Source organism: Musca domestica, unplaced genomic scaffold (genome assembly GCF_030504385.1).
Source record: "Musca domestica strain aabys unplaced genomic scaffold, Musca_domestica.polishedcontigs.V.1.1 180, whole genome shotgun sequence".
Taxonomy (NCBI): domain Eukaryota; kingdom Metazoa; phylum Arthropoda; class Insecta; order Diptera; family Muscidae; genus Musca; species Musca domestica.
Window position 1 is genome coordinate 762,501 of NW_026712239.1, and position 12,725 is coordinate 775,225.

At 26.7% G+C, this 12,725-nt stretch overlaps 1 protein-coding gene across 1 annotated transcript in view; it reads left to right on the top strand.

Moving 5' to 3' along the window:
• Nucleotides 1–12,725, top strand: part of LOC131801913 (phosphatidylinositol-binding clathrin assembly protein LAP) — a 58,219-nt gene that overhangs the window by 37,272 nt on the left and 8,222 nt on the right. Inside the window, 2 exon segments of the mRNA XM_059121014.1 lie at nt 6,417–6,684; nt 10,610–10,709. Of these exon segments, the coding sequence (XP_058976997.1) occupies nt 6,417–6,684; nt 10,610–10,709 (368 nt within the window).

Consider the following 12,725-nt stretch of genomic DNA (forward strand, 5'->3'; position numbering starts at 1 on the left):
AAACTGTTATACAGATTCAAAAATCCAAATTTCGGGATAATATTTCATTATATCCAATATATGGAAGAAAAATTTCATTATATTTAATATATTTAAGATATAATTACGATTTTAAGAGAATATAATAGCTGTATAACAGTTTTGCCAAACTGTTATACACTTCAAAATGACCTAAAATACTAGCTTTTGTCAATAGCACTCATTTTTAAACAATTTTCTTCATCTTTTGCAATCATGGAAAACTGTTATACTACATAAAATTTAATTTTTATAGGTTTAATATAATAATTGTATTTATGATTTTTGTAATTGTTTTAATTATTGGTCATTAAATAATATTTATTTTCATAACCGATTTTATATGGCAGTGAAATACTGTTTTGCTCTCATTAAACTGTTATACAGATTAAAAAATCCATATTTTGAGATAATAATTCATTATATTCAATATATGAAAGAAAAATTTTATTATATTTAAGATATAATTACGATTTTGAGACAGTATAACAGTTGTATAACAGCTTTTTCCAAACTGTTATACACTTTGAAATTGCTTAAAACTATTCCCTTATTTAATAGCATTGATTATAAAACAAATTTCTTAATTTTTAGCACACTTGGAAAACTGTTATACAACATAAAAATCAGTTTTTGTGTCTTAAAAAAAAATATTTTATATAAAAAATTTTGTATTTAATATATTTAAGATATAATTACGATTTTTAGACAGTATATTAGTTGTAAATTAAGATCATAAATCCGTTTGACAATTAAAATCTTTTTTTTGCTTTTGTTAAACTGTTATAGCAACTCAAAATCAATATTTGGAGTAGATGCTGCAATAATATTTTATTATATCGAATATTTATAAAGAATCTTGCAACACTTTAAATATATATTCAAAATATATGATTTTTAAGAAGTATAACAGTTTTATAACAGTTTTGTAAAACTGTTACACACGTCGAAATTGTTTCAAAATAATTCCCTTTCCTAATAGCATTGATTATAAAACATATTTCTTAATTTTTAGCATCCTTGGAAAACTGTTATACAACAGAAAATTTAGTTTGTGATAGTTTGAAGAGACATTTTTGTATATACAGGTTGTAATTGTAAGAATTAAATATCAAAAATGTTTTTAAGCATTTTTTTTGGTAACAAAAAAAATTTTTCCTCCAAAATAACTGTTATACAGATTTAAAAATCAATATTTTGAGAAGTTGTTTCAATAATATTTTATTATATCCCATATATAGAAGAAAAATTTCATTATATCCAATATATATGCAAATAATTATGATTTTAAGGCATTATAACAGTTTTTTCAAACTGTTATACACTTTAAAATTAATAAAAACAAATCCTTTTCACATTAGCATTGATTTTTAAACGTATTTGTTAAATTGTAGCACACTTGGAAAACTGTTATACAACATAAAAATCAGTTTTTTCATTAGACAACAAAAATATTTTATGAAATAATTTTGTAATTGCATAAATTACTGGTAAATAAGATTATTAATACCTCTAGTCAGTTTTTTCGACTTGAAAAAAATTTAATTTTTTTTAAAAATGTTTGTTTCTGCAAAACTGTTATATCAACTCGAAATTAATATTTTGAGAAGTTGCTGCAATAATATTTCATTACATACACTATATTAAAAAATATATATATGATTTTTACGATGTATAACAGTTTTCTTAAACTGTTATGCACATCAAAATTACTTAAAACAATTCTCTTTTCTAATAGTATTCATTTTAAATCATATTTGCCAATTTTTGGCACACTTGAAAAACTGTTATACATCATAAAAATTAACTTTCGTGTGTTTGAAAAAAAAAAATTATATATTTCATTCTATTTTATATTTATATAAAATTTTTTTAATCCTAAATAAAAATAATTAAAGAAATTTTATTGTAAATGAGTAAAACAATTGTATACCAGTTTTGTACAAGAATTCCCCTAAAGTTGTTAAATGCTTAGTATAACAGTTTATTTTTAGCGATTAGACAACTTTAATTTTGTTTTTTATGTTATTTCAAAAAAATCTCAACCTTGTTTTTGTCAATAACGATTAAAAATTCTATGGTTAGTATAACAGTTTTTTGGAACTGTTATACTTTTCGAATTTAGTTGTTTGTCGCATTTCTGACAAATTCCATTGATATTTTCGTAAACTTTGATGTTGTTTTACAATTTTAATTGTTTATTTTGAACAGTATAACAGGTTCGGGTAGCTGTGCCTTTAATTAAATTGTTAGTTATGTCCAAATATTGAGTTATTTCAATTACAATACGCTGAAATTTAATCATTTAAAATGTTTGAGCAATATAAAGGCAGTATAACAGTTTAACAAAAAACTGTTACACAACGCAAATTCATTTTTTCCATGATTTTATGGCTCTTTTGGAACAATTAATTAACTAATTACCATTTTTTAATTTTATAAATTTTTTCCTTAGTATAACAGTTATCCAATTTTCAGTATTATTTTTCATTCATCATTTTTTTTTATTTTATTCGCATATAAAATATGTTCTTCCTTCATGTTCTCGTCTAGGTTAATTTTTTCAGCAGTTTTTTTTTCAAACTTATCTCTAAGTATTTCCTTTAGGGTTTTAAAAAAATTTCAAAATTTTCTATTGCACAAAAATATTGTGTGTAAATAATTTAAAGAAGAAAAACAAAATGGTGGTGGTTGTTATAATAATGATAATAAATTAATTATACTATTGTAAATAATATCCATACTCATTAACTTCAAATCTCTCATCTGATGCTTGCTTTGTTTTATTGTTTTTTTATTTATCTCTTGTCCAAACGAAAATGTCATTTAATGTCTTCTCATATTGAAGAAGGAAGTCTTCGTGCAGGGATGGATGGAGGTCTACCCTGTAAATACATTGATCGAACATAAGGATATTAAAGTTGAGATAATTAAAATTACCCAAAATTGATTTTTTCTCATGAAATGTTAACATTTCGGTGATATAATTGTGTATCACAATGCCTTCTCGATAGTGTATAACGATAAAATCATTCTTATTTGCACCTATGAAGTTATACACTGGTTTTTACATAATTTTCTTATTATTTTATGTAGTATAACAGTTTGGTTGAAACTGTTATACAAGCTTAAAGTGGTAAAATCGTTCTTAATTTTCAAATTTAAGACATTTAAATCATTTTTTACACAATTAAAAGTATATTTTTTGAGTATAACAGTTTTATTGCTACTCTTATATAGGTTGAAAGTTAAAAATTCAGTCTTAATTTTTCAATTTAGGCCCTAACAATGATTTTTACACAATTTTCTGTGTGTTTTCTTGAGTATAACAGTTTTCTTGAAACTGTTATACAACCTAAATGTTGTAAAATCTCTCTTAATTTTCGAATGTAGGTCCTTAGAATAATTTTTACACAATTTGTTTTCAGGTTTTTCAGTATAACAGTTTTCTTGAAACTGTTATACAAGCTAAATGTTGTGAAATCCTCCTAAATTTTCAAATTTAGGCCTTTTCGAAAATTTTCACACAATTTATTGTCTAATTTTTGGAGTATAACAGTTTTTTTTGAAACTGTTATATTGGTTTAATGTTGCAAAATCATTCTTAATTCATAAAATAAAGTCCTTGCAATAATTTTTACACAGTCTCGGAGTATTTTTTGAGTATAACAGTTTTCTTGAAACTGTTATACAGACTTAATGTCGTAAAATCATACTTAAATTTTCAAATATAAGCCTTTAAAATAGTTTTTATACAATTTAATGAGTATTTGTTGAGTATAACAGTTTTCATGAATCTGCCATACATGCTCATTGTTGTAAAATCATCCTTAATCTTCAAATTTTGCGCCTTACAATAATTTTTACAGAATCTTCTGTGCATTTTTTCATTATAACAGATATTTTGAAACTGTTATATAAGCTTAATGTTGTAAAATCTCTCTAAATTTTAGAATATGTGCCCTCACAATAAATTGAGTTATTGTTTTATTTTTTGATTATAGCAGTTTTCTTGCAACTACTATGCAGGCTGAAAGTTTGTGAAATCATCCTAAATTTACAAATTTAGGCCCTTGCAATAATTTTTACACAGCCTTCGGTGTATTTTGTGAGTAAAACAATTTTTTGAAACTGTTATACAGGATTAATCTTGAAAAAATAATTTGTAATTCTCAAATACAGGTACTTGCTATAATTTTACACAAGGTTTTGTGGTTTTTTTGTTTGGAGTATAACAGTTTCATTTCAGACTTACTATTGAAAAATCACTTGTAATTTTCAAAATTTGGTCCTTGCAATAATGTTCAGACAATATTCGGTGTATTTTTTGGAGTATAACAGTTTTTTTTTTTAACTGTTATACGAGCTAAAAGTCGATTTTTTTCGAATTACAGTTTGAAAAATTGTGAAGTATGTTGAATTTGTAAATTCTCTTCGAGTATAGCAATATTCATGAAACTGTTATACACATCTTACATGTGCTTTTTTCGAATTTTATTTTCAAAAAATGTGAAGTATGCAGAACTTCTTAATTAACAGTATTTTCCAGATTTTCTTCGAGTATAACAGTTTCATAAAAACAGTTTTTATGAAGCTGTTATACTAGGTAAAATTCGAATAATGTTGTAGAATCTCTTTTAATTTTCGAATATATGTCCTTACAATAATTTTTTCACAATCTGCTGTTTATTTTTTGAGTATAACAGTTCTATTCAAACTGTTATACAGAATAACTCTTGAAAATCATTCGTAATTTTCAAATGCAATAGTTTTTACACAATCTTATGTGTATTTTTTGGAGTATAACAGTTTTCTTGAAACTGTTATACAACCAAAATATTGTACATGCTCTCTTAATTTTCAAATGTAGGTCCTTATAATAATTTTTGCACAATTTGTTGTCGTGTTTTTCAGTATAACAGTTTTTATTGAAACTGCTTTACAGGCTTAATGTCAAAAATCAATCTTAAATTTTCTTATATAAGCCTTTACAATTTTTTTACACAATTTTCTGTGTGTTTTTTGAGTATTGCAGTTTTCTTGAAACTGTTATACAAGCTTAATGCTGTAAAATAATCCTTAATTTTCAAAATTATTCCCTAACAATAATTTTTACACAATTTGTTGCTTGGTTTTTAGTATAACAGTTTTTATGAAACTGTTATACTATGTAAAATTCGATTTTTTCGAATTTTCTTTTCAAAAAAATTTGAAATAATGTTGTTGTTTAGCATTTTTTTTAATTTTTTTCAAGTATAACAGTTTTCATAAAACTGTTGTACGTAATTTTTTCGTTTTTTAAATTGTGTGTTTTAAAATTAATAGCATTTTCAAGAGTTTTCTTCGAGTATAACAGTTTTCATAAAACTGTTATACTAGGTAAAATTCGATTTTTGTCGATTTTTTTTTTGAAAAGTTCAAAAGCGATTTTAGAGTTCAAAAGCGATTACATCTTACGTTCAATGCATTTACAGTGGGCTACCCATTCCAAAAAAATCGTCAAATTTGTCCTCGTCTCTCTCTCTCTCTCTCGTCGACGTCTATCTTATATCTCTTTTTGGTTTGTTTTATGTTGAAATTCCCGTTTTTTAGAACCTCTAGTTATTTATTAGTATAACACATTTTAATATATTTAAAACAAAGCAATACCAAACCTCCCCCCTTTTCAATCGAATTCATCAATATTTATTTTGCAAATGTATTTTTTTCTTCTTCTCTTTTTATGTTTCTTATAAATTAAAATTTACCAAATAATGAATAAATAAAACGCATTTTTATGTAAAACAAAAAACACCCACAAAATAATAATCATGACGTGACGAAAATTTAAACGAAAAACCAATCTATCAACGCAATATTATGTGGTGGCACAAAAAACGACGATTTTCTAACCTTAAAAAAAATATATATAATATTTTATAACAACAACAATATGTATAAAATTTGGTGGAATAACTCATGCAACAACGATGGTTCATTTTTTAACCAAAAACAAAAAAATACGACTGTGTTTTTTTTTTTTTTCAAATCTAAATGTATAACAACTCAATGTCCATTCATTTATCCATGGGTTTTGGTGGTACGTTTTCATCTCAATTAAATGTCCTTAACTGTAATATTTTTTTTCTGTTGGTGTAAAATCTAAATGTTCTACCCTACCTATTTGGCTACATTCCATCATAATGTAAATATTTTACAACAAAACCAATTTGTCCCATGGAAACACCCATATGCACATCATGAACACGCAATGCTCTGTCCCCACCACAATGCCTTTGTATCTCTCTCACGCTCTCTTTTGAACGGTTAATGGGGCAAAAATTACCAATTATTTTGGCAAAACATATCAATGTCCGGTAAATGTGAATAACAACAACAACAAAAATAAAAAAATCCAGGTTTTGATGCCTTGGGTGATGTGTTAAAGCCCGGCATAACAGCCACCTCTGCCACAGCAGCCACACTGGCTGCCGGTGGTGGTGGCGGGGGCAAGACCTCCTCCGTAAATCAAACACAAATTATAACTTCAGGTGACCACCATCATCAGCAGCAGCAGCAGCAACAACAACAACCAGCCAGCACTGGAAAGATTTTGACCGGCGATTTGGATAGTTCGCTAATGTCGCTTGTAGAAAATTTAAACATAAATAAAACAGCTACAACAAAGTGAGTAAACAACAAAAACAACAACCACATCATTATCATCATCTTCAAACAACAGCAACAATGACATACCATACAAAAAATGCATGCCATACCACCTCATGCTTGCCTACCCGCCCAACCATTTATCGCTCTCATGCTATCCTATTTCTGTCGCTCCTTTCAAGAAATTTTCACATATTTCCCAAAATTGGCTTGCTTAAAAACATTTTTTCTTTCACATATTTCCCCGAAAATTGGCTATTCCATTGCTTCAAAACATTTTGAAAAAAAAAAAATCAATCTTTTTCAAAAATTTCAAATTTTTAATCGAAAAAATCAAAGATAATATTACACAGTGCAACATAAGATTTCAAATTGGAATTTTGCGAAAATTTCCTCTATTTGTCATATGTCAAGATATTCAAATAAAACTCATTTAAATCTTCTTTTCGACGATTTTCTTCCAAGTAAAAAAAAATCCAAAAACAGTTTTAGAATCATAAATAACTCTTTAAAATATTAGAATATTACTACTAGAGTTTTATTTTTAGGATTTTATAGGTTTTTCTTCAGTATAACAGTTTTGAAGAAAACTGTTATACAGTATAAAATGGGTTTTTTCCATGAATTGTGAAATAACAATACATTATTTTTACAAAAAAAGTGTTTTTCGCAATAATTTTCAACTTTTCGACAGTATAACAGTTTTAAACTAAACTAAAAACTTGGAAAATGGGATTTATAATCTTAATTCGCGTCCCAAAACGTTCAAGAATTGTCTAAACAATCATTTTCCTACAATAATGTACAATTTCTTCAGTATAACAGTTATAAAGAAAACTGTTATACAACTGGAAAATTTTTTTTTTCTAATAATTAACATTTATTATTGTCAAAAAATGTCCAGAAACCATCTGAAATATTTTTTTGCCATTTTTTCGAAATTTAGTTGCATAATATTCAACGTTTATGTAGTATAACAGTTTTTAAATTAACTAATAATGCGAAAAATGGGATTTATATTTTTAAATCTCCCTCCATAACATTAAAAAATTATCTAAACAATTTTTTTCCTGCAACACTGCACAATTTCTTCAGTATAACAGTTTCGAATAAAACTGTTATACACCTAGAACATTTATTTTTATTACAACTATGATTGATTATTGTTCCAAAATATCTAGGAACCATCCGAAATAATGTGTCTGTCATTTTTTTTAGAAATTTTTTTTTTTTAGTTGCAATAATATTCAACTCTTTGACAGTATAACAGTTTTTAAAAAGAACTAAAAAATGGAGTTAAAAAATTTCAACTCTCTTTCTAAATCGTCCAAGAATTGTCCAAACAATATTTTTCCTACAATATTGTACAATTTCTGCAGTATAACAGTTTCACATCAAACTGTTATACACCTAGAAAAATATTTTTATAAAAATTAGGATTTATTTGTGTTCCAAAATATCCAGGAACCATCTGAAATACTTTTTTGTGTCATTTTTTGGAAATTTCTTTGCAATAAGATTCAACGTTTGGGCAGTATAACAGTTTTTAAATGAATTAAAAACACGAAAAATGGTATTTATAATTTTTAATCTCGTTCCAAAACGTCCAAGAATTGTCTAAATTATATGTTTCCTGCAATGTTGTACAATTTCTTTAATATAACAGTTTTACATCGAACTGTTATACACCTAGAAAAATATTTTTAAAAAAAATTAGGATTAATTTTTGTTCCAAAAAATATCTATCAACCATCTGAAATAATGTGTTTGCCATTCCTTGAAAATTTCTTCAGTATAACAGTTTTGAAATTAATTAAAATCATTAAAATTTAGATTTATTATATTAATAAACGTTGGAAAACGCCCAAGAACTACCTAAATAATATCTTTCCTAAAATATTTTTTAGTTTCTTCAGTATTACAGTTTAAAACCAAACTGTTATACATCTGGAAAATACATTGTTCTAAAAATTATTATCTATTATTGTTCCAAAATATTCAGAACAAACCAAAATAATTTTTTTAACATTTTTTGAAAAATTCTCTAGTATAACAGTTTTGAAATTAATCAAAAAATCATGAAAATTTAGATTTATTATATTGAAAACACCTAAGAACTACCAAAACAATATTTTTCTTACAATGTTTGGTACTTTCTTCAGTATAACAGTTTAAAATCAAACTGTTATACACCTTCCAATTACATTTTTATAAGAAATATAATTTTTTTGTTGTGCCAAAATATCCAAAAACCATGTGAAATGAATATTTTTTTGCAATTTCTTCAGTATAACAGTTTTAAAATTACTTCAAATCTAGAAATATAGGATTTATAATTTTAATTCACATTCAAAAACATCTATAAATTATGTAAACAATATTTTTCTTACAATATTTAGTAGTTTCCTCAGTATAACAGTTTCTAACCAAACTGTTATACATCTCAAATATATATTTTTCAAACAAATATTTTTTCTGAAATATTTTTTTTACAAATATTTCCGAATAAAACTGTTATACACCTTATAAATTCATTTTACCACTCTTATTATTGCAACTGGGGTTCCAAAACGTCCATGAACCAAGTAAAAAATATTTTTCCTGTAATATTCTGAAAATGTTTCTGTATAACAGTTGCGAACAAAACTGTTATACACCTCAACAAATACATTTTTTTAACAAATTTGCGATTTATAATTGTAATTCATATTCTAAACTATGGTTATAAACTATCTAGGTAGTGGTATCACTATTGCAAATTTCTTCAGTTTTTAAGAACTTAATTATTTTAATTTCCACTTCTAAAGGTCAAAAAATTAACAAAATGATCTTTTCCTAGAATTTTTTTTGTGAATTTCTTTAGTATAACAGCTTTGAACAAAAATATGCACATTCCTAAATGTCCAAAAAATAGCGAAAAAATCTTTCTTTATCATTTTTGAAAATTTCTTTAGTATAACAGTTTCGAACAAAACTATTATACAACAGAAAAAATAATTTTGAAATCAATTTTCATAATATAGCACAATATTTTTTTGTGCAAAATGTTTTCCTGAGGTAATATGACAGTATAACAGTTTAGGCGAACTCGATATGATAAATTTCTTGTTTTTTTCGACAATATAACATTTTTGGGCCATTCAACTTAAAAAATTATGCATTGTACTGGATTTTCCTTGAGTATAACAGTTTGTATAAAACTGTTATACTCATAAAAACTTCTTGAAAATGTGGTTTTTGCATTTTCCTTTGCGTATAACAGTTTGTAAAATATATTTTATGAATTTAAATGAAATTTTCTGTAGTATAACAGTTTGGATGAAACTGTTATACTCGACAAATTTGAAAAAAACATGATTCTCGTATTTTTCTTTGTGTATAACAGTTTGGGTGAAACTGTTATACTCATACAAATTGCCTTGAAATAATGGTCTTTCATATGTAACGCCGAAGGAAGTTACAAAATGGTTAATTCGGATTAATCTTTCTCAAACATATGTTGCACTGTGTAATTTTTTGTGATATTTTCATAAAAACATTGCAAAAATAAAAAAATGATTTAAAAATTCCAAAATGTTCTAAACATAAAAAACATTCTAAATTATTTGCCTCAAATCCCTAAGCCTTCTTTCCTTTGCTTAAAAATCTCCTTTTGAATAATAGGTAAAAAATATTTCAAAATTTCTAATAAGGAAATGTCCATTGCATTTCCTTCCTTAAACCTTCTTTCCTGCTGATTTTTTTCCACTCCAAACCTTCAAGAGTTCCTTAATGCTTCCTTGATGATATCCTTCACACATCTCGCATTTAGCTGTCATATCCATTTCAATGCCACATCTGCCATAACTATCCCTCCACCAAAACAAAAAAAATCAAGCAAAAAAGAAAACTAGCCCAAAACCACCAACAAACTCTTCTTCCCATTATTATTCATTTTCCATAGACCTGTGCAATGGAATTCACCGAAAAATACCGCGAAACCCGGTGCTAATTGGACACCTCAACCTATGGCTGCTACAACTGGTGCTGGCTATCGTCCAATGGTGAGTGTTTTGTCTTTGCTTAAAAACGAATCAAATAAACCACAACAACTACAACAATAAAAAAAAAAAACATCAAGAACAACAAAAACCCAAATAATTCTAAATATTAGCAAGAAAATCAAATTCAACAACAACAATAGCAAATATACCGCTATATTGTTTTCAATTTTGTTTTGTTATTCCAAAAAACGAAAAAAAATGTGTTGCTTCTGTTTTTTACAAAATTCTTTCGGCTTTGGCTATTTCCAAAACAAAGTTTTTTTATTCAATTTGTTAAAAATTAAAAAAAAAATTGTTTCCAAAAATTGTATGTCCTCCGGAGTCCTGGCTTGACTCTGTTGCTATTTCAAAAGGATTATGACGAAGTTCCGATTTCGTTTAATTTTTTTTTTACAAAAAAAAAAAAAAAAAAAAAAAATTACGTGCCGTTTGTTGTGTCAGTTTGCATTTAAATCGCTATAACATTTTTATTGTTTATTTGTATTTTTTATTTTCATGTTTATTAATATTTTATTTTGCTAAATATTTGTTATTTTATTTATTTTATATTTATTATTTATATATAATGTTATGCTTTATTAGAAATCACATATCGAATATTTATTGGCTTGAGAAAAATATTAATTAGCGCTACAGTAGTGACTTTGTAGATTTCCCCATTTTGGCTAAGAACTTATTTCAGAGCAAAAATCGACGCAGTATAATATTCGTTAAGTCGACGTTTTATGGGAGATTTTTAATTTTTACCATTTGCCAGAAGTAGGAGATAAATTTTGGAAAATTTGTAACTCCATATTTTTGATATTTTGACCAAATCGCACATTTTTTTCGAGTCGAAAGACTGGCGTAAGGTAGTCATTCTAGGCCGATTTAAAATGTCCTGAAAAGTATTTAGACCAAAGTGACTAGGGTCTTCTGCTCAAGATTCTATACAAAGACGGAGTTTCCGTTGTTAGAAACATGTCAATCTATAAAACGTCTGCCCGTGTTTCCTTACTTGTTTTTTAGGTTCTCCTTTTTAAACGTAAGACAATTTTAATATTATTTTTATCCGAAAAAAAAATCATCCGCTTAACTTTTTTCCGAAAGTCTTGTAAGGGACATTCTGTTCGAGAATTAATATGCATGCCAGTCGGAAAGACTAACAGTCAGGCATAAGCCTAAATCAACTTCAAAAGGGCGGAAACAAACGAGACTAGGAGTCTTTCTTTTCATGAATTATCATCCGCCCCAGCTCGAAAAGCTGGTGGTCGAACCTCAGTCTAGATCGACTTCAAATGTCTATAAACAAATTTATTTATTATAAAAAGACAAAGGGTCTATCCTTGAAGACCCGCCATGAAAGATTCACAGGGTCTTATATATGTTAAAAATAAATATATATTAATAGAGGAACTGTGGGCTCACCTGTCGTAGGAAACTTTTCTCATAGTAATAGATCCTTAGATGGCAAAGCACAAATCTGCCCAAAGTGGAGATAGTACAGGTTTGTTAAAATCTGAAACATATGTCCATTAGAAGTTGAAAGTTGAAATGGTACAACGAAATTCTGTTATAAACTTGCCACTATTTTTTATTCTGCAGATTTTTTGTTTATTTAAAAAAAAAAAAATTTCTTAGTAGGCTTTTAATGGGGGTTTTGGAACAGTGCCAATATCTCGTTCCGCCCGAGAGTATGCTAATAATTTTGCTTCGCTCGAATAATATAGGATTATTAAAGTTTGCCAGAATAGTAGCAGAATGTTAATGAGAGCTAAGCGCCATCTATTAGCATTCAACAAACGTTACACTCTGAGCGACCTAAAATCATTGGCATACTCTTAGGCGTATTGATATATCAGCGCTGTTTCAGAACCTCCATAAAATTCTACTACAATTTTTTAAGAGGAAAACAATTGATTTAATAAAAAGAAATGCTAGTAAAACTTGTATGTGAACTATTAAGAATCCATGAGAATGGATATCTCTTGAAAAACGATTTGCTCGGCAAATTTGTTCCAGGACCTCCATAAACCT